Consider the following 27,209-nt stretch of genomic DNA (forward strand, 5'->3'; position numbering starts at 1 on the left):
AGATGCAGTACAGCTCCCCCTAGTATCTTCTATAGAGATGTGCAATAATTGCGATGATCTGAAATCATCGTGATGAGGTCAAACAATCGCGATGAGAAGATTATTTAATAATCGTGACAGCCCTATTTGTGTGTAATACTGATTTGACAATTACCAGACTTCCTGACAAGCTTAAAATCAAGGTAGCCACTCTGGTCAACCTACATCCTAAGCACCACCACTGACTTGCATTAGCCCAAGTAAATCAGAAAATTAATGCTGAAACATGAATATGCAAATCTCCAGAAAAGTGTTTAGAACTGAAAATTACACTCAATGTTTAAAGGGATAGTTCACCCCAAAATGAAAATTCTGTCACCCTTTACTCACCCCCAGTTTGATCCAGACCTGTATAAATTTCTTTGTTGATTCTTTGATGAACACAAAGAAAGATATTTGGAAGAATGTTAGCAATTTTCAGTTCTCGGACATCATTGACTATGCAGCCTGATCTCATTGTTTATACGTAAGTATTTGTACGTAAAGTTTACAAGCACAAAATGTACATTTTTGTACGTTTTTATTGGTGCTAAAATGTTAAATTTAGATCTATTACTGTTACGAAAATGTGACATGTATATTTTTGAGTACTTAGGAGGAGCTGTGGAAAGTCCTACTGCACGATAATTAGGTAACGTCATCGGGGAGGATATAAAAAGGCTTTGACGCAGCAATGGCGTCTCTCTCGGTTCTCCATTCCCTTTGCTCTCGTGGAGGTCTCTCCCAGCGCATCTTTGGATTATTTTTGTTTTGTTTTATTATGCTTGGATTTTCGGTAATAACTTCGTTTTCTTTTTAACTTAGCAGCAGCGGGTAAAGTATTTATGTTTAGGTCACGTTTTGTTTATTTAGTTAGAGCTGAGCTAGGGAAGCAGTTGCCCGGAAGACTCACCTGGTTGATATTCTTTTTTCGGAAGCCAGGTAAGAACCTTATTCCGAGCACAGGTGTAGTTAGGGTTCCTGTTTTCTTAGTTTTCCTACCCATTGACTGCTACATTTGGTTTTCTTTCTTCTTGTTATTGATTCGTTTGACTTTGATTATAAGAATTGATGTGAATTTGTTATATTACTTTTTAAGGAATTGAATTTCGTTGATTCAAATTAAAATGGAGGCGTTTTGAAATTAATCCGGTGTTGTGGTTTTTTTATATGTTCGGTCTGTTTCCTTTATTTAATTGTTTAATTTAATGAGCCTTAAAACTGGTTATGGGCCTTAACAATTACGTATAAAACATAAAAATTGCGACTTATTTTTAGCTAAGAAGCGTAAAAGATTTACAAAGCTTTTACTGTATATCATTAAGATATTTGTTTCAGGGCAATTTTACAATTGTGTAGCTTTCCTGTAGCTCAGTGGTTAGAGCATGGCATTAGCAACATCAAGATCATGGGTTCAATCCCAGGGATAAATACAATCCCAATAATTTATTTATTTAAAATATGGATTCTGAAGATATGGGCCTCATTAATAAAACGTGCGTACGCACAGATTTGCAAAAACCCACGGCAACGTTCATATTTATAAAAACTGTATTTGATGTGGAAAAGTGTTTAGCGCCATGTCAGCAAATATTACATGATAAGTAATGGTTAAACGTTTGCAAAAATGTTATTCATTTTAAGATCTTGTTTCTTCTAAACGAGTTGGCAGCTGAAATCACACAGAACTGAAATAATTTCATAAGTAAACGAGTAAACTTTAATACAACATAATGCTATTGATATGACAAATAAATACAAATAAATGTTAATCCAGCATTACGATATTCATAAGGATTAATTTATAAGTCTGTAAAGTTGGTCATATGTAAATAATTAATGTTTTATGTGTCGTCAATACGTCAGTATTGTGCGTCTGGATGCTGTAAATACGTCAGTATTTTGCGTTGTAGTGTTTGTGCAAACATAAGTAAATGTACGTTTTGTAGAATCACATTTTATGCTAAATACATACGAATTCTCATGAGATCACGTTGGACTACCATAGTAAATGTATGTTTTTTTGTTTTTGTTCTATTGAACACAAAATTAGATATTTTGAAGAACGCAGGAAAGCAAACAGTTCTTGGGCACCTTTGACTACCATTTAAATGTTTCTACTATGGTAGTCAATGATGCTCGAGAACTGAAAATTGCTAATATTCTTCCAAATATCTTTCTTTGTGTTCAGCAGAACAAATAAATTTATAGAGGTTTGGAACAACTTCAGGGCGAGTAAACGATGACAGCATTTTCATTTTTATCCCTTTAAATGTCATCATATTAGATAAAATTGTTTTGAAAATTTGCTTTCTTTTCTAGAGAAAGACAGGATGCGCACACATTTCAGACAAAATGAAGACAAACTGTTTTTTTTTTACCCTGAAGCCTACATGTTTATACTTGATAATGAACTACACTCACTTGTTTTGAAATTGATATTAACATCATTGTAATATATCTATTTGGGCACCACTGTCTGTGTTTGTGCCCAGAAAATAACTCACATTTATCCACTCCTCTTTCTCCTCAGCCGTCCTGAAAGAAAAACATGCATTCAGTGACTCCATAACAACTATTCTTGCTTTTTTGTAGCTCAACTAACATGCCACTGGAAAAATGTACTTGTAATATACTTGTTAATGTCTCTTGAAAAAAGCATCTGCCAAATGCAAAAATGCTAATTCTTATACCATAAATACATGTGTTTACACTGTCTTCACTATATTCATCATTCATTTACACACACCTGGCCTGCAGTTCCAAAGAACGATGTTTGCCGATAATGGTGAACGTGTGAGGAATGTTCTGCTTGGCATTAGCCTGAACCTTAACCATTGAGAGAAGATAAACACATTACAACAAGCACACAGACAGGCATATATCAACATGCACACTTAGTTGAAATTACCTCCATCCCTGCGATGTCAATACGTTCTCTGACACTAAACTTTTGTCCCATTAGCCTCAGCTTGGGCACACAATACAGCACCATATTGTTGAACTGCCAAACACAGAGACATAATTCAGAGTGTCAAAACAATAAATTATGTCCAAAAATGTCCACATAAGGCCTAAAAAGATACATTTCACATCAGATAAATACAAGTTTTATAGGCAATTGGTTGGATAAAAGCCCACTGACAATGAATGAATAATGTGTAATATGTATTTGAAGAAAATGTTGCTTAATTGCCGTAATGTCATAAACATTGTCAAAATGCAGACTTTCATTATGTTTAAGCCAAATATATAGTTTTAGTGATTTAACCCGAAGTAATTTACTAAAATATGTCCACACCACATAAAGGTATCGGTCCTGAGCAGTGCCATTCTTCGCTGACATCTTCTTCAAGATACCTTCCTTAATGAGTTCATTAGCTGGATTAACAATGTCATCTTCTCCACCTAACCTCTCATACACCTCCATCAGCTTGTGCATCTTCTCCTGCACACACAGACAGACAGATAGATAGATTATTCTCATTTATTGTCACGACTCAAACTGAAAAGAACTGTGATTGGCAACATGTCAGTAGAAGAGCGAGAGAGAATTGAGAGTGGTACATTGCAGTTTTACCCAGGAGACATATTCAGTCACACAGACAGGAAATTAAAAAAGTACATCCTGTCTGGGTGATGAAATATATGGGCCGGGGGTTGGATACAGAGAAGAACAGAGGAATATTGCTCTAACCATTTTCCTGATAGCAGCGTTGGAGTGGTTTGCTGCAGTGGAGATCAACTCTAGAGCATCTGTGAGACAGAGAAAGAGTTCAGACACATTCACACACAGCACAGCAATTTTTGTCTTTCCCACTACAAGGCGGAACAATAAAAAAAAAGACTGTGTTCCTTTACCTCAACTGGTAGAGCATTGTGTTAGAGGCACAAAATGTCATGGATCCGATTGGGAACACACATACTTTTAAATATATTGCTTGAATGTACTGTACTCTAAATCGCTTTGAATAAATGCCAAGTGCATGAATTTTTGTGACTGGCTTATATATATTATATGTAATAAAGTGTTGTTGTCTTTTTGTAAAGTATTGCATACAGACAACAATAATGTCAAAACGATTTTTATTATTGATCAGCTTCACGAATCATGTTGCCAGCACCACCCGGTCCTGTAGATTCATCCTCTACAACATTAGGAAAATTAGACCTTTCCTGTCCGAGCATGCTACACAAGTCCTAGTCAAAAAAAATTAAAATATTCAAAATAATGTTGAATATACAGTTTTTGGTTTTGTAATTATTTGTAATTGTTTTTTATTGTTCATTCTTTCGCAATGGTTTCGCTTTCTAGAATGTGGATCTTTTGTATATCTGTTAATTTAAAAGCTTTTATCTTTAGACTTATTTACATAAGAATCTGTAGTTGCTTCATGTTAGCAAATGTTGTGTGCTACGGTAAGCATAGTTTAAACATGGCGTGTCTAGTTTTAAACTATGGCAATCAGTCTGCCAAAAACAGGGTCAATGCATGCCCAGCTAACACAGTTACGTTTTTACAATGTACCTAGACCTGACCATATTCGTTAACAAAGCAACTTTGTGATACAGCGAAGTAACTTTGTGGGTCCCATATTCGTCGTGATGACGTAACATTGGACATTGCTGAGACGTGGTGATTACCTCCTGAAGATGTAAATGGAAAGGACCATATCCGTCACAGCAACGTAACAGATAACGCTTCTGGGACGTGACGAGTACGTCCCAATGACCAAACTGTTGACATTTTTATAATTTTATTTAAACACATTGTCCCTCACATGGAAGATTAAATAAATTTGTGATTTAATCTGTGCATTAAAGATTCAATTTTATGCATAGTTAACCCATTTAATCCCACTGGTCACAATTGTGACCACAATTTTTCCTTGCATATTTTAGTGTGGAATTGAAAAGTAACTCATATTATGAAGCACACGTTAATATATAATGAAAGTGTAAGATGTCTATATGAGTTTATGGTAGGTCTAACATGATTGGTATGTTTGGTCATGTGACCACACACATTTATTTCCTGGTGCTGACATCTTACCGGAAGGATGACATCAAAGCTCAGAAAGGACAGGTAAGTTTACAAAGTTCCTTTTTGAATAGCTCATGCATTTTTTGCACATATCATCATGAAAGGGTTATCTATACATACACATCGAAATTAAATTATTACATGCTTTATTCTGTTGTCAAACTGCAGATAAATAAAGACGGTCACAATTGTGACCAGTGGTATAACACAGGGAGTCTATGTCCCCCATATGTCATTCTGTGTTATTTTTATGAATGCTCTTTCAAACTGACTTTAAGTCAAGTTTTGGATTTACTTGACACTGATGATCCAGAGCCTGCAATTTGTAATATAGCAGTGGTCCCTAAGATAGAGATGGATGCAATACAAAGCGACTGTGATAGTGATGCATCTGACATGGATTTTACTGGTGACTCAGCTCACATACCATCAAGAATTTTGAATTCTACTGCAGAACTGTTTGGATCTGATCATTTTGAGGAAATTGAACCTGAATGCGAGGACCAACCAAAACTAAAAATTCAGACAAGAAATCTCTCAAAACAACTTGAAGCTGCTTCATCATCTTTATTGCCATCTTCAGATGCTACTACTGCCACCATGCCAGTGCCCTTGGCAGAAAAAATCCCTGAACCTGCCTGTGGCGACCAACCAAGACTCACAATCCGAACAAGAAATCTTACAAAACAGCTTGAAGCTGCTTCATCATCCTTATTTCCATCTTCAGATGCTACTACTGCCACCATACCAGTGCCCTTGGCAGAAAGCATCCCTGCTCAGCTGATTAAAAGGAACAACAAGAGTAGGTGTTTCAGAAAGTCTAAAAAACCAGCAAAAAGCAATTTGCCTGACTACGTTGTGTATGAACCAACAGCAGCACAATGTCTAAAAGCAACACATCCTAATCCATTGGATGTGTTTTTAGCAATGTACCCCCCATCTCTGAGAGATCTTACCATAGAAATGTCAAATCTCTATTCTGTTCAGAACAAATACAAACCTCTTAATTTAAGCATGGATGAACTACTTGTATTCTATGGTGTGCTCCTAACCTCTGGATATTGTACTGTTCCACGACGGCATTTGCTCTGGTCACTAGATGATGATGTTCACAACAACAGCATCTCTAATGCTATGAGAAGAAACAGATTTGATGAAATTATGGCTTCCATTCATGTTGTGGACAACACAAAGTGCAACAATGACCCCTTCTTTAAGGTGAGGCCAATCTTCCAGGAGCTCAATACCTCATACAAAATTCTGCCATTCAGTAAATGGCTGTCAGTTGATGAGAGTATGATTCCCTACTATGGGCACCACGGGTACAAGCAGTTCATAAAGGGAAAACCAATCCGCTACAGCTATAAGGTTTGGAGCCTGGCATCCTCAGGGGGTTACCTCTACCACATGGAGCCTTATGCTGGAGTGCATACCCTTCTTCCAGAGACTGGGTTAGGTCATGGGCCCAGTGTAGTGCTGGGTTTGGCTGAACAAGCTGGTGTTCCAGAAGGATGCAACTTCACGCATGACAACCTCTTCACCACATTATCTCTGATTGATGAGATGACCAAGCGAGGATATGGGTGCACTGGGACCATGCGGCAAAACCAGTTGTTTGATGTGCCATTCAAACCAATGAAGGAATTACAAAAGTTACAGTGGGGCTTCACAGAAGTTCTGTCTGAAGGAGAAAAGCTACTGGTGAGGTGGAGGGATAACAGTGTGGTCACTGTTGCAAGCAATGTGGAAAATGTCTACACTGAGTTACCAGTTAGGAGATGGAACAAGGAAAGAAAGGCATATGACTACCTCCAGCAACCTCAAATAATCCACTCTTACAACCAGCGAATGGGAGGAGTAGATCTACATGATCTTCAGGTGTCCCGTTACCACAGCACAATAAGATCAAAAAAGTGGTGGTGGCCAATTTATGCCTGGACTCTCCACAGTGCTGTGGTCAACAGTTGGCTGTTCCACAGAGATGTCATGAATGGTGATTATGATCTCCTTGGATTTCAGCGAGTAGTTGCCCAAAGTCTCCTGAAAAAATTTGGTACTGCACCAAAAGGACATGGGAGGCCATCCTCAATGTCAGCTGCTGTGACTGATATACCCAGGTTTGATGGTGTTGCTCACTGGCCGATAAACACAGGTAGGCAGATTATATGAAGATTTGTTTTTAATCAAAGTTTTTTTTATAACACCTGCAAATGTGTTCCAGAAGCTATACAAAAGAGAAATCATTGTGTAAGTATTCATTTTGTTTAGCAGGAAATAGGTTTCTCAGATGTCGTGTCTGTGATGGTCGCACATCATTTGGTTGTGAAAAGTGTGCCAGGCCAATGCATATTGAGTGCTTCAAGACGTTTCATAACGTCTGAGGGAGGTGATATCTAATCTATGAGTTCCACACCAGCACACAGTTGTGCCTGTTGATTGATAATTTTTGTGATTATTTCTTGTTATTAATGAATTGTTACATGTTCCTTGGCATTGTTACATGTTTCCTACCATAGGCTCATATTTCATCATATGTTTATTTATTTTCATTTGTTTATTTATGTATTTATTTTTATTTATTCTTTTATTTGTATATGTTTTTTTTCTTTTTGTAATTTTAAGTATTTTTGTGTCATTTATAGTTTATAGTGAAGGCTATAATGATTACATTCTAAGCAAGTTCCTATAATTTGTTATTTTATCATAATTTTAAGTATTTGTGAAGTATTTGTGCCATGTTGTTGCATAGGATTGCTATTTTGTCATTTTTGAAACTGGGCCAGACATTGTTTGCCTATTTGTTGATCGAATAAAACACTTCAACAATTTAATCCAGTCTTGAAATTAATTTCTGGAGATTTTTTTTATGTATATACACCATTGACTCCCTGTGTTCTACCACCGGTCACAATTGTGACCAGAGATAAAACTCATTTTTTCATGGACTTTTTAAATATTTTTTTACATAATTGGCATTGATTGTTTAATATCCTTACAAATACCACACAAACTGATATATGTCATCTATGGGGAAAATTTGGGATTAAATGGGTTAAATATGTTTTATACAAAGTATAACAATTAATTAAACTTAACACAGCACATACATCAGCATCAGACATTTTATTTAGATACTGATGACATACAGTATATGACCAAAGACTTCAACACAATATAGAGGTTTCAAAGAAGATATTTATTGACAGAGATGTTTAAACATTCTCTTTAAGCTTAACCACAAGTTTAGCGGGATGTCTGTTTTTTACATACAACCATCAAAAGCTTCTTCAGTTACACTCACAAACACCAGGGTCCAATTCATTTAAACGCGCCAAATCGATCGAAAATCACTAAAATATGTGTTTACTCTCACATGTGTAAGGTATAAAGTAAAGAAAGAATATTAATAAACCACTAAGTAATATATCATGCAGTGAGGTCAAGCGAAATGACCGTTAATGTTTAAATGATGCCAGCGCATGGCTCTTTGCAGAACAGAGAATGCTGGACAAGCCAAGCTCACACATTAAATAAATAGAAACGGTTTTAATTGTTGTATCATATTATATCATATAAACTGCAATTTAATGTGAAAAGTCGGATTAATAGCATTTGGTTTGACAATATAACAGATTTTACAATGATCATAAATTTTCCATATAATTGTTACAATGTGCAGAGTAACCAGGCAAGAAATGGATCTCCATGCAGTTAAAGATTTAATTGACGAAACAAAGTACAACAAAATAAAAACCAAAGTAACAAGGGACAAACATAATCCAAAACATAAATAATCCACAGCACAGAAAAACAACCCAAGTGAAACACAGGGGCTTATATAGACAGAACCAAACACGGTAACAAGACACACCTGGGAGCAAATCAATAGGGAACCAATGAACAAAAGAACTACAACGGACTACACAGGAAACAGGAAGTGACACAATAACTTAAAAACTTAAAGTCCACATCAGACGGGAAAACACAGACCAGATCGTGACAATCAATAGAAATGACCAAATTCATTAATCAAATGACCAGTGTCCAGGTCATCTGAAGACCAGTATACCACGTCGCTACAACATTCTTCATGGGTTTTATTCACAATGTTATTTGAGGATGTGGCTACAACGTTACTGGAACGTAAGCAAAAGTTCTAAGAAATGGAACATTGCCAAGACGTCATCAGAACGTGGTCACAAAGTAATGAAGACTAAATGTCAATGTCGTCAGAACGTAAAGTGTTTACTGGGCTTTTACTTTAATAAAACCATGTTAACTTCATTTAATTTTACCTTTAAGATGATCTGCATCACTCGCCGTGTTGACAATCTGATTAATTTGCTCAACTGAGGCAGACTGACACACACTTAACTAAAGCGGATTGATATAACATGATCTGGAACTGGGTTGGGTTCACGTGACATAAGATTCTAGCCTCAATTTCTGCCCATATGGCTGTCTATGAGACCATGCTGCACTTCCATTTTTCACCACAGATTTACATTGGAAAGACGTGGGGCGAATCTTACACATTAAGTTCTTTTACCCTTTTTTAGCCTGCCATTGGCAGGGTCATCAACTGGATACCACCACTCATTGGCGTTTCGCCACTTTAAACCCGGAACACCTCCTGGAGTCCTGGTGTCTCCCTGTCACCCCCTGCAGCATACTGTGTCTATTTATTCCTGGTTCTTTCAGTCACTCATTGCGAAGTCTGTTTCTGTCAACTGCGTTTCTGAGCATTTCTTATCGTGTTGGATAACCCTGTTCTTAGATTGTTTTTTGTGAACCTTTGCTGCCTGCATCGACCAATGCCTGTGACTGCCCTGGACTTCCCAGGTAGTCAGTGCAGTCGGGCCAGTTCCGGCCGAGTGTCGGCGCACTCGGCTGTGTTCTGGCAGTGGCTCACCAAAAGTAAGCCAGCTCTGGCCCAGCAATGGTTGCCAGATTTGGCTTGGCTTTGGTTGTGCGGATGTGGCCCAATTCGGGCTGAGAAATGGCACTTTTGCCACATTCGGCCTGACTATGGTCCTCAACTGCTGCCGTCATTTTGGGTGAGATATGGCCATACTGACTCGGGCCAGTTAAGGTTGAGTGTTGGGGTGGACAGATCAGAGACTTGGGTAGGGTAAATAGACTTTCAGAATGGGTTACCTTTTAACAATGCAGCAAATTTGTTTTACTTTGTAATAAAATGATTTAGCAAGTGGCACTTAATCTCAAATGTTTTTTTAAAATAAAGAGAAAAAAAAAAAAAAAAAAAAAAAAAAAAAAAAAAAAAAAAAAAAAAAAATCCAGATTACCTAACATTTAAATTCACAAGTAATGTAATGTTAGCTGACTGAAAACTTGCTTTAGATAGTTCTAGCTTGTATTACTAATTCTAAACATGAGAGCTATATGTTTCCCATATTAACAAGCATCAATATTATATTAAACATCCAGATTTAAATTCATATTTACAAAAGACAAATAATAAAGCTGTGTTTTTATTAACATAACTACCATAATCAATATTCAAGATTTTACATTCCCAACCAAGACAAATATTTTTTATTTTCATTTTTTTCAACAATTAATATTTCATAATTGTTTAGTTTTCCTGTTACTAAGAATTTTTTTTTTACAAAGGATTAAAGCTATAGAGACTGATTTTAAGTAGTGTGATGGAAAGATAAGCTCAGAAAATTCCCCTAATAAACAGAGGGAAGGGGAGAATGGTATTGTACAGCAGTGGTTCTCAAACATTTTCGTTGTAAGGCCCCCTTTGTGTTAAGTGCATCGCTTTGCGGTCCCCCATATAAAGACATATAATCTTAAATTTAGAATTTTAATTAAACCAAAAACATTCAGTTTTACAATGCTGGAACCTCAATTATTTTGGTTGGTGGTGTAATTTTTCTGATTTTTGATTGCATAAAATCTATGATAAATTTATAGATACCTTATATCTATAAATTATATATTTATAGATTATTATATATTTCATAAAATGCCACAAAATCTGTGCCCCCCCTGGATCCATCTTGGGGCCCCCCAGGGGGCCACGGCTCCCAGTTTGAGAACCACTGTTGTACAGGACCTCTGTGCCATATTGAATGTGGGTAAGTATCTGGGTAACGGAATATGTCTACATAAAATTCTTGAAGAAAAAATGTTTTTTTTTGCAATCATAAGATAACCTTTACCTTAACAATTATTCTGACAGTGAAAATATGTCATTGAGGTGAGTCATGTCATGTAATTTGTAAAGGTAATGTGACTACGCATGAAACAGAGCCGTCTTCAGCGACTTATAAGCATTCAGTTTAAGAATTAACTTGTTTACCTGTCTTTCATTAAATTCAAGCCTTTGTTATCTAGATTTATTAACCTCACTTTCACTATGTGGCCTTGACCTAAGTTATATCCTAATAAAATAAAAATATTGCTTTACTTAAACACAACTTAACAATAGTATTGAGTTCTTTATTTAGCTGGAATATTATCACAAGATATGTTTATGGTACCTTGACAACCCAACTGTCCACTAACGTTATACAACTTTACATCTTTTTGTGAATGTTTTTGTCACATTTAGATTTCTCAAGATCATCAGTTTTGTTGACCATCTGGGAAGAATTCATCTGTGCCATGTAAGTAAAAGTGCAAAAGTGCAAATAACGTTATATGGTTTCTTTAAGGATTTTGAAATCATATTGGCAGAGGCATATTGTCTTAAGAATAATGTAAACTAAACTCAATATATTTAAACATCTGTTTATAATTTTTCTAAACGTCTGCTAGTCCAGACATCCGAAAAATATCAGGCTATAGGCTTGCACGTTGTTTCTACGTATTTAAAATGAGAGCATTGCAACATACCGTACTTTGTACGATTTGTTTGAATTAAAATGCACAAATGTGATTAATCACTTGCCTCACAGCAAAGACAAAGCTGCATTCGAAAGAAACTTCTACTATTAAAATTAAAGATTAAATTTAATAAATTTGTTTTTAAATTAATAACTAATAAAAACAAAATAACACTTATTTTAATCAACAGATGCCGCCTTACTTTTCAATGACATAATATCGTTGCGCACACAGGTCAACTGAAATCAAAAGAATAAGATACAATTTAAATACAGATAAAATTAAATATTAATACAGAAACACTACATAGTGCTCCTTGAGATACACTGCCCATCCATAAAAAGGGACCACCTGTATTTAACTAAGCAAATAGGTAAGAGCCTCCCATTGGATTGGAGGTATAGGTTCAGCAACGTTATGTGCCCAAAGAATGAGGTCAGCTGATGTTGTGATTATTTTTGCTGTGAAGAATCACTCTCAAAGCTGTGAGTTCCATTGCCAAAGGAAGACTTTAATATCAAAGATACAAAGCCGAGTTGCCTGCAGAACAACTTTACAACTCTGGTTGGGGGAAGACCTTTATAGTGGTTTTATAAAACAGCAATTGTTTTCCAAAGTGCTGTACAAGCATGGAGAAAATAAAAACAGATAACACATAACGTACAGACATAAGCGTCAAACAGTACAAAAAGACAGTTCTTATACTGATTTAAAAGCCAAGGTATAAAAGTAAGTTTTGAGACTGGATTTAAAAACAGTAAGTGATTGGGCCTGCCTAATATAAAGAGGTAAAATGTTCCAGAGTTTTGGATAGTTGCCTCAACTGGAAAAAGCTAGATTTAATAACAGAGTTAATTTGTTTGTTCATTTTAAAATTACCATCCATAATAAAACCCAGGTTTTTAACATTAGACTTTAAAAGTGGTTTTAAAATACCCAAATCTAAATCTGGGGGAACACAGTTGTTACCAGGACTAAACATTAAGACTTCGGTTTTCCCTTCATTAAATTTTAAAAAAATTGAGGCCATCCAGGTCCTAACCTCCTCAAGACAGTTCAACAGTGGTGCTAACGAGTTTGCATCCTGACGATTCAAAGGAAGGTAGAGTTGCGTATCATCTGCATAGCAATGAAATGAAATGCCGTATTTCCTAAAAATAAGCCCTAGTGGAAGCAGATATAGAGAAAATAAAACAGGACCAAAAATGGAACCCTGCGGGACACCACACGAGAGAGTAGCAGCAGGAGACTTAAATTCCCTGAGGCGGACTGAAAAACTTCTGTGAGACAAATAAGATCTGAACCACTCCAACGCAGTCCCTCTAACTCCAACGCAATGCTCTAATCTAGAAAGCAGGGTATTATGGTCACTACAGTGTCAAATGCAGCCGTAAGATCCAGGAGCATGAGGACGGCACAATCACCTGAGTCAGTGGCCAATAAAAGATCATTAAAAACTTTCAACAGGGCTGTTTCTGTACTATGTAGTGATTTAAAACCAGATTGAAACACTTCTTGCAGACCATGTTGGCTTAAAAATGATTGCAATTGAGTAAAAACAACCTTCTCTAATATTTTAGATAGAAATGGTAGCTTTGAGATAGGCCTAAAGTTATCAAGAATCGAGGTATCCAAGTTTGACTTCTTAATCAATGGTTCCACTATAGCATGTTTAAAATATAGGGGTACAACTCCTGAGGCAAGGCTGCTATTTATGATTTCCTGAATTTTTGGTCCAAGAGTGTCGAAGACATTTTTTAAAAAATGAGAAGGAATGATATCTAAACAACAGGTAGATGATTTCATTTTTGCTACAATGTCTCGCAAAAAAGAGAGAGACACAGGCTCAAACTGTTTAAAAACAGCCGAGCACATAGTAGTGATAGATGAATCAACAGGAGGAGGAGAGATATGTGCTCTAACAACAGCAAGCTTGTCAACAAAGAAATTCAAAAAGTTTACACGCATCTCATGGGAGAACTCTAGACAAGTTGGTTGGGGAACATTCAAGGCCTGCCTTACGGCCCGAGTGATGTCATTCAGCCATGGTTCGACTTTTGGTTTAGCACAGGTAATCTTAAAGGGAGCAACTGTATCTAGGATATTTTGGGATGTCGAATTAAATAGTAAAGTTAACTCCTCAGTATTTAAACAAGAAACGGACATTGAAGCGTCCTCTTCAAAACATTTAAAAGCCTCAGAGAACAATTCAGCAGTTAAAGAATTAAATGAACAACATCGACGGGCTGGGACATTTGGTGTAGGATTACAAGAAAAATAAATTTCAAATAAAACAGGCCTGTGATCAGAGAAAGTAGCATCACATACCTAAATATTACAAACAGGTAAACCATATGACAAAACCAAATCTAATGTATGCCCGTGTTCATGTGTCGGACTATTCACAAACTGGACCAAATTAAAGGAGTCAATAAGATCTAAAAAAAATCTTTAACCAATGGCTTCGAGGGACAGCAAATGTGGATATTAAAATCTCCGACTATTAAAATCCGAACGTAATTTGGCATTATTCCAGCCAAAAAACACGAAAAGTCATTAATAAAATCCTTACTGTATTTGGGTGGATGATAGATCACAGCACATAGCACGGGATGAGCCCGATCCAGCTCGAAAACATTAAGTTCAAAACTGGAGAAACAATAAGACGGCAAATGTCGGCAGTTGAATTGTTTTTTAAGTATAGCAGCAACTCCTCCTCCTCGTCCAATAGATCTCGGAGAGCTAAAATATGTACAATCCATTGGCAAAATCTCCGAAAAGCAGCTTGACTCCCCAGCATTCACCCAGGTTTCAGTCACAAATAATAAATCCAGATTATTGGACGTGATGAAGTCATTTATGATGAAAGTTTTGTTGGCTAGCGATCTAGCATTTACCAGGGCTAACCTGGCTTGGGCCGGGTCCTTCCCCTTCACGGATTCCCGGTTCAGCATCCGAATGCAAGCAGCATTCACTCCGCCTCTACGAAGGAGAAATGAGCGAAAGCTGGAAGACTGAGACTCATCGACCAAACCGACCACCGGTACCAACCAGGTATCCACAGATTCCAAGGAGCGGTGGGAAATATGGCAGTCATAACCCACATCATATTTCGCCAGCAGACCATGGAGATTGGCGTAAGGGAAACGTTTTAGATGACCCTTGATTTTTACCAGTAGGCCATCGCGTTTACCCCGTCGTCTCTGACGCTTTCGCCTGAAAGATGGATGCGGTGTTCGACAGAGGTAAGCAGGTAACCCACGTAGGAGTGGAGGAGGGGGCAGCGCTTTGTGTTTGCCCAAATCATGGATACCTTTATATATCATGGCTGATCTGATGTTGAGAAGCACTTGGCGATCATACACCAGTAGACAGTCTGCATTTTTAACAACAAATGATAAAAACAACACAAACACAGATAAAGCTAAGAGCAGCAGACAGCCGGCCGAACACACTGGCGCCATCTTGCATGTGTTAACATGAGGTCCTCACACACACACGTCAACCTAAGTTATCAGTGGTTACATTATCACTTGAAACATATATCTGACCTCAGCAGTCCTTGCTAGTGAGGTGGCAATGATAACAAGGACTCTGGTACTTACGACTAGAGATGAACTAACAAAGTCCAGACCTCACCATGTAGAGATAAACTTCTAATAGTATAACAATGGGTACATGATTCCGTTATACTTTGGTCAATAAAATCTTCAACACTGACTGCCTGAATATACTGAATGACCAGGTTATTCCATTAATGATTTTTTCTTCCCTGATGGCACGGACATATTCCAAGATGACAATGCCAGGATTCATCGAACTCAAATTGTGAAAGAATGATTCAGGGAGCATGAGACATCATCTTCACACATGGATTGTCCACAACAGAGTCCAGACCTTAACCCCATTGAGAATCTTTGGGATGTGCTGGAGAAAACTTTGCGCAGCGGTCCGACTCTCCCATTATCAATACAAGATCTTGGAGAAAACTTATGGACATTGCAGAAGCTTCTCGAAGCGATGCCACAGTGAATGAGTATCGTAATCAAAGCTCAAGGCGGTCCAACGAAATATTAGTGCGTGACTTTTTTGGGGACGGGCAGTGTATAAAGTGCTGCAATAAAATACATTTGGAGAAAATTCTGTTGGTCAGAAATGATACATTCATATGTACAAAATTAGTAGATTAAAAATTAATAAAAACTATGTGAACTTAAAAATGGGTTAAATTTAGCTGTTATGAAATGCATTTTATTCAGAGTAAATGTGATTATTTTGACTACTGGCACTTTTGGTCATGAAGCTTGAGACAAACTGTCTGACAGTTTGTGTGCGTTTTGATAAAGTGAATACATGTAAATATAATTATATCCCAAACCTGATGTGTGTTTCTCTCTGTAATCCTTGTAATGCATAAGAATACTATGGTTGATAATGATGTCTTAAATAATTATTAAAGAAATAAGTGTTAATATTATAGTTATGTTTTCCTTGAACAGCTGCTGACAGAAATTATTTTATTTCAGTGGCAAGCTGGTGATCAGGACTTGAAAAGTAATATAAAAAGATGGCTTCCACTTGCATCTGACAAGAGAGGGCCCGAAACAAGCAAAATCTTTATAAGGTATTTCAGATGTTGTTAGCATTTACATGAGTTACCATTCATGCCTTCAGTCTGTCTGATGTATTAACCATGAGTCATTTTCCGTTCCCTCTCTTATCTCTTTCTGTCAGTCTATCCTTCTTTTAAGGTACACTTACTTGAGGAGATTCCAGATGTTTTCTCGATCACTTCCATTTGTTATTGTAATGTTACAATTCAAAAAAATATCTAAACATATATTTCTCATATTTCTTTCGAGCATTTTTACATAGGAGCACATGGCAACACCTACAGTAAAGTATGAAACTTGAAACCTCTAAAAAAAGTTTGTTCTGTGCATAGTCTATTCTCAGTGTAAAGTGTTTTAAGAAGGGAAAAGTAAATCACATCCCAATAAAATGATGTTTTGTTGAAAAACATTTTAAAAATGGCTTAATTTTTACATAAAACTGAATGTCTAATACACATTTATTTGAGTAGATTTTATGAAGTGCATGATTAAGAATAAATTATATACTTAATTTAGTTTTGTTGTTCTTATTAAACGCATGTACATTTGCTGGCTGAGTGTACAGTTTGTAGATGGCATGATTGTGGCCCTATGCTGGCAGTGTCAGCTCACTTTAAGCACCCGGACTCGGGCCAGTGGTGGCTGAGTACAGTTTTTAGTTGGCGTGATTGTGGCCCTATGCTGGCAGTGTCGGCTCACTTTAAGCACCCGGACTCGGGCCAGTGGTGGCGGAGTACAGTTTTTAGTTGGCGTGATTGTGGCCCTATGTATACAGTATACAGTATAAATAAAATTTCTAATTGTGATGTACAGTGCTGTGTTGAGTTTTATAATCGATGTGCTTTGTGAATAGAAAATTACTCCAATTATGCATAAATTGAATCTTTAACGCACCGAATAAATCACATATTAATTTAATCCTCCATGTGAGGGATGATAATTGTTAGTAGTAACAAAAGTCGGCACACCAGAGCTCCAAAAATATAAAAAAATACTTTATTATTTAAAAAACTTTGGCATGGCGCATGACGTTTCGAGCACACAAGCTCTTCATCAGACAATTCAACAACACGAATGAACCCCAATTTATACCTCCAGGTGTACAAGGATCACACCACATCCAACAAATATATTTAAAACATAAAATACAATTATTATTGCAAAATACTAATATTGCATCGATATACTGTATAAACACACGCAAAAGTCAAAATCATAATCCAATGAAATATAAATTCTAAATTATGCACCTGGAAGCATACAAAAGAAAAAAATATATATATTGTTAACAGTTCTTGAAACCAAAACCTTTGAAAAAGTATACAAAAACATAATAAAAACTAAAAAAACTTTGAAAAAATATTAAAGAAAAGGACGAATGTCAAAATCCTAATTTATTCCTCTGGGGGATAACGTGTCCAATGATAATTGTTTAAATAAAAAAAAAAACTTTTAACAACGTGACTGTTTGGTCGTTCGGACGTGCTCAACACGCCCCAGAAACGTTATTTGGTACGTCTGCGACGAACATGGTACGTTCCAGGTATGTCTTCAGGTCAGGAGGTAATCACCATGTCCCAACAAGGTCCAATGTTACGTCTTCACGACGAATATGGGAATCACAAAGTTACGTTGCTGGAACGTTAATATGGTACGTCGTGGCCATAAATATGTATTATTTATATATCCGGTCCAGAAACGTCATCACAACGTTACTGTGTTAGCTGGGTAATCTGTCGAGACATCAGAACCAGGGACAAGTTACAAGAGCTGCCAGATCCTGTTCTCAGCAGGTCATGTCTCGTGACCACTGACAGCCCGAACCTTGCACCTCTGAAAACGACGGAGCACATTTTTAAACAGTTGCGCCTTTATAAGTCGACCTCAGATTGTACGTTTAAACAACCACATTCTGCTCTAACGAACTCTTAAAACTACATTTTGTGACACAACAACACATGTATTACATTTGCCGGGGCTTAAATCAAACTAAAAGGAAGTGCGGGTGCAGCTTCCCTTTCCAGTGAAATAAGCTCTCATCAAATACACTGAAATCTTTCATCAACTATACCTGAAATACAGTATGTTACCTCAGTAGTGCACTAGTGTTTATAAGAGGCTTTCTAGCATGCATATGAATGAATTTCACTAGTGTTTGTAAAAGGTTATTTAATAATACACACGAACGATTTTCACAGGTTTTTGTAAAAGACTTTTCGGTAATACATGTGAATGATTTTTGCTAGTGTTTGTAAAATATTACAGTAATACATATGGATAAATTTACTAGTGTTTGTAAGATGTATTTCATTAATACATTTGAATGCATTTCACTGTTGCAGAACGATGTGTTTGTTTCACTAGTGGTTATAAGAAGTATTTCAGTAATACATATGAATGAATTTCTCCTCATTCCCAATCTCCTCTGTATGCTCGCAGATGCTTCTATAGCCATGAACATCGTCATCAGCCTCAGCCACAGGAGCTCATGAAGATCCAACTGCTGCATAAAACCTTTGTGTTATTTTACTTTGCGGCATCTGGCTGAAGGGGCTTATATCTCCACGCCTCCTTTGCGTTTTTTCTCCATGATCTTTCTAACAATTGTTTTGCGCTGCACACTGACACTGGATTCTAAAAGGCCGGGGAGTTGTATGATTTGGCCAGCCCATAGCTCAGTGATTAGAGCATGGTGTCACATTTATAATTTGACCTCTAGAAATCCAGTTGTCAGCTGTTTACTCTGATTGCACGTTTATATTTGTCTAGTCCCCGCTCGCAAGATGGCCGCCAGTCCAGAGCATGCTCGCAAGATGGCCGCCAGTCCAGGGCCCGCTCACAAGATGGCCGCCAGTCCAGAGCCTGCTCGCAAGATGTCCACCAGTCCAGAGCCCGTTCGCAAGATGGCCGCAAGTCCAGAGCCTACTCGTAAGATGGGGGGTTCAAGGACCAGGTGTCTGGTTTCAAGCCTGGAAGATGCCCATCTGATGTTTGTTCGGAGGGCCGGTGTTCCCAAGGTCCAGAGTCCGGTGGTGCCAGAGGTAGCTGGTCCTGAAGCTCTTACTTTTGAATCTGCTCTGCTGGTTGCTGCATTGGGGTGTGTCTGGGTTGTGCACTGCTCTCCCGTTCCGGAGGCCATTGACAAGATGGCTGCCGATGATCTTCCTGAGATCCCTTTTTCAGTTGCCTGTTCCAGGCAAGATGTCTGCCGATGATCTTCTTGAGATCCCTGCCTCGGTCAAGATGGCCGCCGATGATCTTCTTGAGATCCCTGCCTCAGTCAAGATAGCCGCCTATGATCTTCTTGAGTTCCTTGTTTCAGTCAAGATGGCTGCCGATGATCTTCCTGAGATCCCTGTTTCAATCAAGATGGCCACCGATGATCTTCTTGAGATCCCTGCCTCAGTCAAGATGGCCGCCTATGATCCTCTCGAGTTCCCCGTTTAAGCCAAGGTGGCCGAGCCGCTTTCAAGATGGCCGCCCTGATCTCTTTGTAACCATGCTCTGCCTGCCACGGCAAGGTTTCCAGCCTTGCCTGCCACTCACAGGCTTCCAGCCCTGTCTACCACACCCAGGCTTCCAGATCAGCCTGCGCCTCCCTGCCCTCCAGAACAGCCTGTGCCCCCCTGGCCTCCAGAACAGCCTGCGCCCCCCTGGCCTCCAGACCAGCTTGTGCTTCCCTGGCCTCCAGACCAACCTGCGCCTACCTGGCCTCCAGACCAGCCTGCGCCTCCCTGGCCTCCAGACGGCCACCTCGGCCCAGGTCCGTCTCTGCTCCTCGGCCCAGGCCTCGTTCCCCTTCATGGGCCTGGCCCTTCATCCCACCCCCTATACCGCCACCGCTCCACCACCCTCCTGGACTGAAAAGAAAGAGTTTGCAGACTTCTTTTTGGACCTATTTGTTAATGTTGATAAAGTACTGATTGTCTGAGATTTTAATATCCACGTAGATAGTGTTAACGATGCATTAGCAGTGGCGTTTATAGAGCTACTACACTCTTTTGGAGTAACACAACACATCAATGGACCCACTCATCGATTTAATCATACACTAGACTTGATTATATCCCACGGAGCCGATCTAACCAATATAGATATCATATCTCAAAGCGACCATGTCACTGATCACCATCTTATAACACGTATACTGTGCACTGCAGAAATCAACTCGTATAACAGGGTAGAACAATTACATCGACTACTATAGATAGTTTCGCAAAGAGCTTGCCAGATCTGACTCCTTTAATAACCATACCAATGAATACAGAATCGCTCGATGACATGACCAGCAACTTGGACACTATTTTCTCTAACACATTAGAAGCTGTCACACCTATGAAGTCAAAAAAGATTAATGAGAAAAACATAGCACCATGGTACAATAGCACCACTCGCGCCCTTAAAAGAGAAACACGTAAACTGGAGCGCAAATGGAAACAAACCCAATTAGAGGTCTTTAAAATTGAGTGGAAAGAGAGTGCAAACTGTTATAAAAAAGCATTAATAGCAGCATAGGCTGAGCACCTCCGAAACCTCATAGAAACTAACAAAAATAATCCAAGTTTCTTATTTATTACAGTTGCTAAATTAACAAATAAACAGACATCACCTGACCTGGTTATTCCACCGCACCTTGGTAGCAATAAATTCGTGAATTTTTTTACTGAGAAAATCGAAAACATACGAGACAAAATAGTGAAAACTCAACCTCCAAGTCTGTCCTATGTATTAGTACGAACCATCGCCCCAAAAGAAAAGCTACAGTGTTTCTCACCTATAAAACAGGAAGATTTAATTAAACTTATTGCAACATCTAAACCTACAACATGCTTATTAGACCCCATACCAACTAAATTATTGAAAGAGTTACTACCTGTTGCAATTGAGCCCATTTATAACATTATCAACTCGTCAATTAATCTAGGCCATGTCCCAGGACCCTTTAAACTGGTCGTCATTAAGCCTCTTATCAAGAAACCAAACTTAGACCCCAATGAACTAGGAAACTATAGACCTATTTTAAATCTCCCTTACCTGTCTAAAATACTAGAAAAAATAGTGTCTACTCAGTTGTGCTCTTTCTTAAAAAATAATGTCAGGCTTTAGACCGCACCATAGCACTGAAACTGCGCTCGTTAAAACTATAAACGACCTGCTTATAGCATAAGATGAAGGTAACATCTCACTCCAAGTCCTGCTTGACCTTAGTGCTACGTTCGATACTGTAGACCATACAAAACTTTTAGATCACTTACACAATTATACCGGTATTCAGGGACAGGCACTACAATAGTTCAGATCTTACTTATCAGACAGATATCAATTTGTCCATTTAAATGGGGAATCATCAAATCAAAGTAAATTATGGATTACCTCAGGGATCGGTTTTAGGACCCTTGCTATTCTCCATATACATGCTGACCCTTGGCAACATTATTAGAAAACATGGAAATAGCTTCCACTGTTATGCAGATGATACTCAGCTACATATCTCATCAAGACCAGATGATTCCTTCCAGCTATCCAAATTGGCAGAGTGCATCAAAGATACAAATCATTGGATGACTAGTCATTTCCTTCTTTTAAACTAATAAAACTTTTATAGAGTTAAAATATTACTTATCGGACCAACGACATGTAAACAGAATATTTCGGATTATAACCTGCAAATTGAAGGCTGCACTGTTACTCCAACAAATGCAGTTAAAGACCTAGGCGTTATATTAGACAGCAACCTGTCATTTGGAAATCACATCTCAAATGTCACAAAAACAGTCTTCTTCCACCTTAGAAATGTTGCCAAATTATTAAGTATTCCATGTGTTGCTGACGCAGAGAAGCTTATTCATGCATTTGTGAACTCAAGGTTTGACTACTGTAATGCCCTGCTTAATCAATGAACAAACTACAGTTAGTTCAGAATGCAGCTGCCAGAGTTCTAACCAGGTCCAGAAAATACGATCACATAACCCCAATGTTATCATCCCTTCACTGGCGACCCATTAATATTGTATTGACTTGAAAGTTATTTTAATTACTTATAAAGCCCTGAACGGATTAGCCCCTACCCACTTAACAGAGCTTCTATCACATTATAACCCATCACGTTCTCTAAGATCTCAAAACTCCGGACTTTTGATAACACCTAGAATAACTAAATCCACCAAAGGGGATAGAACTTTCTCATACGTAGCACCTAAACTCTGGAATAGCCTTCTCGATAATATTCGAGGTTCTGACACACTCTCCAAATTTAAATCTAGATTAAAGACAAATCTTTTCAGCCAAGCTTTCACTTAATAAATAATATGCTAAATAAACCACCGGGTGACTGCATTTATTAGATATTGTCATGGTTCTGCCCCATCTTGTCTTGCTTTTCTTGACCTAGTGGCAGAATCGTGACAGAACCTCTTGTTTTCATGTGGAGAGAGGCGTTTTGGCCCTGTTGGCCTTCCACTCTCCGGTGTCGCGTCTCTGTTCCCGCCCTTTCGTTGCCTCATTATTGATTGATTATTAGTTCATGTCCCACACCTGTTCCCTCTTGATTTGTTCCCTTTATAAGGTCCCTGTGTTTTCTGTCCTGTGCTAGTTCATTGTCGTTTGTATGGTGAGTGCCTGTTCCGTGTCAGTCTAGTCTAGTGTAGTCATTTGTAGTTCATGTTTATTTTAATCTTAGTCTTGTTAGGTGTATTTAATCTTAGTCCTGTCCTGTTGTAGATTCCCCTGTTTTGTTTTGTTACCCCCACGTGGATCTTTGTTTTGTATTTATATTTTATTAAATGTCTTGTTAACCCCTTACCCGCTGTCTGCGTCTGGGTCCCCTGTCCTTGTTCCCTCACCGTCCTTGACAGAACGAACGAGCCACATACAGAACCCAGTAGGCAGCATGGGCACTAGACGGTCCCACCAGGCCCGCCTCCTCTGCGGCATTCGTCAGGATAACACGGACATCGAGGACTACCTGGATAGGTTCCTGGATGCTGCAGAGGAGGATGTCTTCGGGGCAGTGTTAATTTTGACAGCAAATTTTGATTTAGTTTTAGTCATAGTCTTGACGAAAATGCAATTTAGTTTTAGTCACATTTTAGTCAACCCCATCATTTTAGTTTTAGTCTAGTTTTAGTCGACGAAATATGAAAAACATTTTAGTCGAATAAATATACATTATATTTAGTCTACTAAAATCTAAATGGTTTAAATCATTTACTTGGTGTAATTAAATGTTCCATACAAAGATTCAACTGTTTTGACATAATTTACTTCACCTTAGAATAAAATTAAACCAGGTCATTACCTTTATTTTTCAGAAAATTCCAGTAACTACACTGCGTTCCAAATTATTATGCAAATTGGATTTAAGTGTCGTAAACATTTAATTTTATATTGTTCAATTAAACTTATGGATGGTATTGTGTCTCAGTGCTCTTTGGATCACTGAAATCAATCTCAGACACCTGTGATAAGTAGTTTGCCAGGTGAGCCCAATTAAAGGAAAACTACTTAAGAAGGACGTTCCACATTATTAAGCAGGCCACAGGTTTCAAGCAATATGGGAAAGAAAAAGGATCTGTCTGCTGCCGAAAAGCGTCAAATAGTGCAATGTCTTGGACAAGGTATGAAAACATTAGATATTTCACGAAAACTTAAGCGAGATCATCGTACTGTGAAGAGATTTGTGGCTGATTCAGAGCACAGAGGGTTCGTGCAGATAAAGGCAGAATGAGGAAGGTTTCTTCCAGACAAATTCATCGGATTAAGAGAGCAGCTGCAAAAATGCCATTGCAAAGCAGCAAACAGGTATTTGAAGCTGCTGGTGCCTCGGGAGTCCCGAAAACCTCAAGGTGTAGGATCCTCCAGATGCTTGCAGTTGTGCATAAACCTACTATTCGGCCACCCCTAACCAATGCTCACAAGCAGAAACGGTTGCAGTGGGCCCACACATACATGAAGACTAATTTTCAAACAGTCTTGTTTACTGATGAGTGCCGTGCAACCCTGGATGGTCCAGATGGATGGAGTAGTGGATGGTTGGTGGATGGCCACCATGTCCCAACAAGGCTGCGACGTCAGCAAGGAGGTGGCGGAGTCATGTTTTGGGCTGGAATCATGGGGAGACAGCTGGTGGGCCCCTTTAGGGTCCCTGAAGGTGTGAAAATGAACTCTGCAAGGTATGTAGAGTTTCTGACTGAGCACTTTCTTCCATGGTACAAAAAGAAGAACCATGCCTTCCGTAGCAAAATCATCTTCATGCATGACAATGCACCATCTCATGCTGCAAAGAATACCTCTGTGTCATTGGCTGCTATGGGCATAAAAGGAGAGAAACTCATGGTGTGGCCACCATCCTCCCCTGACCTCAACCCTATTGAGAACCTTTGGAGCATCCTCAAGCGAAAGATCTATGATGGTGGGAGGCAGTTAGCATCAAAACAGCAGCTCTGGGAGGCTATTCTGACATCCTGCAAAGAAATTCAATCAGAAACTATCCAAAAACTCACAAGTTCAATGGATGCAAGAATTGTGAAGGTGATATCAAAGAAGGGGTCCTATGTTAACATGTAACTTGCCCTGTTAGGATGTTTTTGATTGAAATAGCTTTTGATTTCAGTAAATATGACCTCCTAATGCTGCAAATTCAACAAATGACCATTTTCAGTTTTTTACAACCTATGAAATGTTTTCAAACTCTGTTGTGCATAATAATTTGGAACAGTGCATTTTGAGTTTTTCATTTTTTAAATAAATACTGTTGTCAGTGGGAGGTTTGTTCAATAAAATTCCAAATGTACCCTAACTGTTGATTACTTGAAAATTATACTGACTGTCATTTGCATCGACAAATTAGGAAAACCAGAGAAAGATATCATTTGCATAATAATTTGGAACGCAGTGTAGATATGCATTGTTGGAACGCAGAGTATTAGACCATGAATGACATGTTCCAGTTCGTTCAATTCCATTTGACTCAATTGACTCGTTAAGTAACTCGTTAACTCGGGCGTGTTCATTCAGTTCATTCAACCAATGAAACGCTCTGACACGGCTCACACTCAAAGGCTATTGGCTCATGGCATGCCTCTTTGAAGAAAGAGCGCACTGTCTTTGCTTGATACAGCAATGAATGAGAATAGCTTTCAAAAAGACATATTATATAAATTGTATTACATTTCTTTAGTCATGCAAACATGTTACATATTTGGTTGGAATGTACAGTTCGACTCACTTCATCACTTCTATAATCAGTAGAGGACAGCGCTGGTTTCTTTTGGCTGACTCTATGTTGAATTTCACGTTATGCAGCAGCTCGTGTTAAGTTAACACAGGCCTATAAAAACCTTTGAGCTTGCCTTCGTAATGTGTTTCGGGGTGACTCGCCTGCAGTCGCGCTTCAAGTTTGCGGCGTTTTACCGGCGATCGTGACGGAAAATAAGACGCTTTGTAAACCGCGTGGAGACACAGAATACATGTCTGTGCTTCTCCTTCTCCCAGAGACTTCTCTCTGCCGTTTATATGAGATAAGCAGCACATGCGCGCAAACTGATGTCCGCCAGGTGGGACTAGAATATTTTCGTCTCGTTTTTATTAGTTGACGAAAATGTCAGTATATTTTTATTACAGTTTTCGTTATAATGCATTCATTTTTATTTAGTTATCGTCTCGTTTTCGTCAGTGAAAACATGTCGTTAACGAATACTTTTCGTCATAGTTTTCGTTAACGAAATTAACACTGCTTCGGGGAGGAGGAGGCGGCGGTGCTTTTTAACGCCGGTCTCAGGGACCCCCTGTCGCGGGCGGAGATGCGGTCGTTGAGACCGCTGGACTTCGATGTCGTGTGGCGGTATGTCATGAACCGACCGGAGTCCAGGGTCTCAACGCAACACAGCCATCCATCTCTGCTGGCCGCCATACATGAGGGTCAGACCCTGCAGATCGGGGTTATGGGCATCGCCACACCGTTCTCCTGTCCAGCTGGCTTTCCAGCCGGCGCCCATCCTTGTCCACCGACTTGAACGTCGGCGGTCCCCCCCTGGACTCCCCCCCTAAGTCCCCCAGAACTCCGCGCCCTCAAGCGCAACCAGGAACTAAGACTGTTCCCCCTATGAACCCTTGTCTGTCCCCACCCCCCCTCCCATGTTTGTTGTTTTTGTTGTCACACCCCAACCCATTTGCTATTATTGCTTGTCTGCCCCTTGTCTTGTTCACCATGGTTGTCTGGTTCTTGTCTATGTCCCAGTCTGTCATGTCTTGTTAGTCGACCCCTTGGTGAACACCTGGGGGTGTTCATTAAGGGGGGGGTCTCTGTCACGGTCCTGCCTTCTTGTTCAAGATTTTCTGGTCGTGTGGCAGGATCGGGACAGAGCCCTTATGTTTAGTGTGAGAAGCCATGGGGTATTTACCTTTTTGACATTCCATGTGCCTTCTCGTGTCTTGTGATTGGCCCCGCCCCTCTCGTTTCCTGTATTGCTTCCCTGCCATGTCTTATGTTTCTCACCTGCCCCTCGTTATCTTCCTTTGTTTGTTCCCCTTTAAAATGCCCTCATATTTCATTGTCCTGTGCTCGTTCGTTGTGGTTGTTGAGCCTTGTGCTATGTTTCGTCCAGAGTTCCATATACCCCGTGTCCGTACCTTGTACTGTGAGTTCCTGTGCATTGTCCGATACCTGTGCCTTGTTT

The 27,209-nt window shown here is 38.9% G+C and overlaps 2 protein-coding genes and 1 long non-coding RNA gene across 5 annotated transcripts in view; 1 reads left to right on the forward strand and 2 right to left on the reverse strand.

Annotated features, from left to right (window-relative positions):
* brpf1 (bromodomain and PHD finger containing, 1) overlaps positions 1 to 27,209 on the reverse strand; it is a 342,746-nt gene that overhangs the window by 38,778 nt on the left and 276,759 nt on the right. The window lies entirely within an intron of this gene.
* The window catches only part of fgd (faciogenital dysplasia), a 78,379-nt gene that overhangs the window by 12,246 nt on the left and 38,924 nt on the right, over positions 1 to 27,209 (reverse strand). For both annotated transcript variants that reach the window (XM_057355923.1, XM_057355924.1), the window contains 5 exons: positions 3,716 to 3,774; positions 3,320 to 3,466; positions 2,930 to 3,022; positions 2,768 to 2,847; positions 2,526 to 2,556 (listed from right to left, as the gene is read on the reverse strand). In XM_057355923.1, the coding sequence (XP_057211906.1) occupies positions 2,526 to 2,556; positions 2,768 to 2,847; positions 2,930 to 3,022; positions 3,320 to 3,466; positions 3,716 to 3,774 (410 nt within the window). The remainder of the gene's footprint in view (positions 1 to 2,525; positions 2,557 to 2,767; positions 2,848 to 2,929; positions 3,023 to 3,319; positions 3,467 to 3,715; positions 3,775 to 27,209) is intronic.
* On the forward strand, positions 10,392 to 26,613 carry LOC130567673 (uncharacterized). The gene is made up of 3 exons (XR_008964627.1): positions 10,392 to 11,700; positions 16,447 to 16,544; positions 16,655 to 26,613. It is a non-coding gene; the product is annotated as an uncharacterized LOC130567673 (long non-coding RNA).

Source organism: Triplophysa rosa, linkage group LG17, assembly GCF_024868665.1.
Source record: "Triplophysa rosa linkage group LG17, Trosa_1v2, whole genome shotgun sequence".
Classification (NCBI taxonomy): Eukaryota; Metazoa; Chordata; class Actinopteri; order Cypriniformes; family Nemacheilidae; genus Triplophysa; species Triplophysa rosa.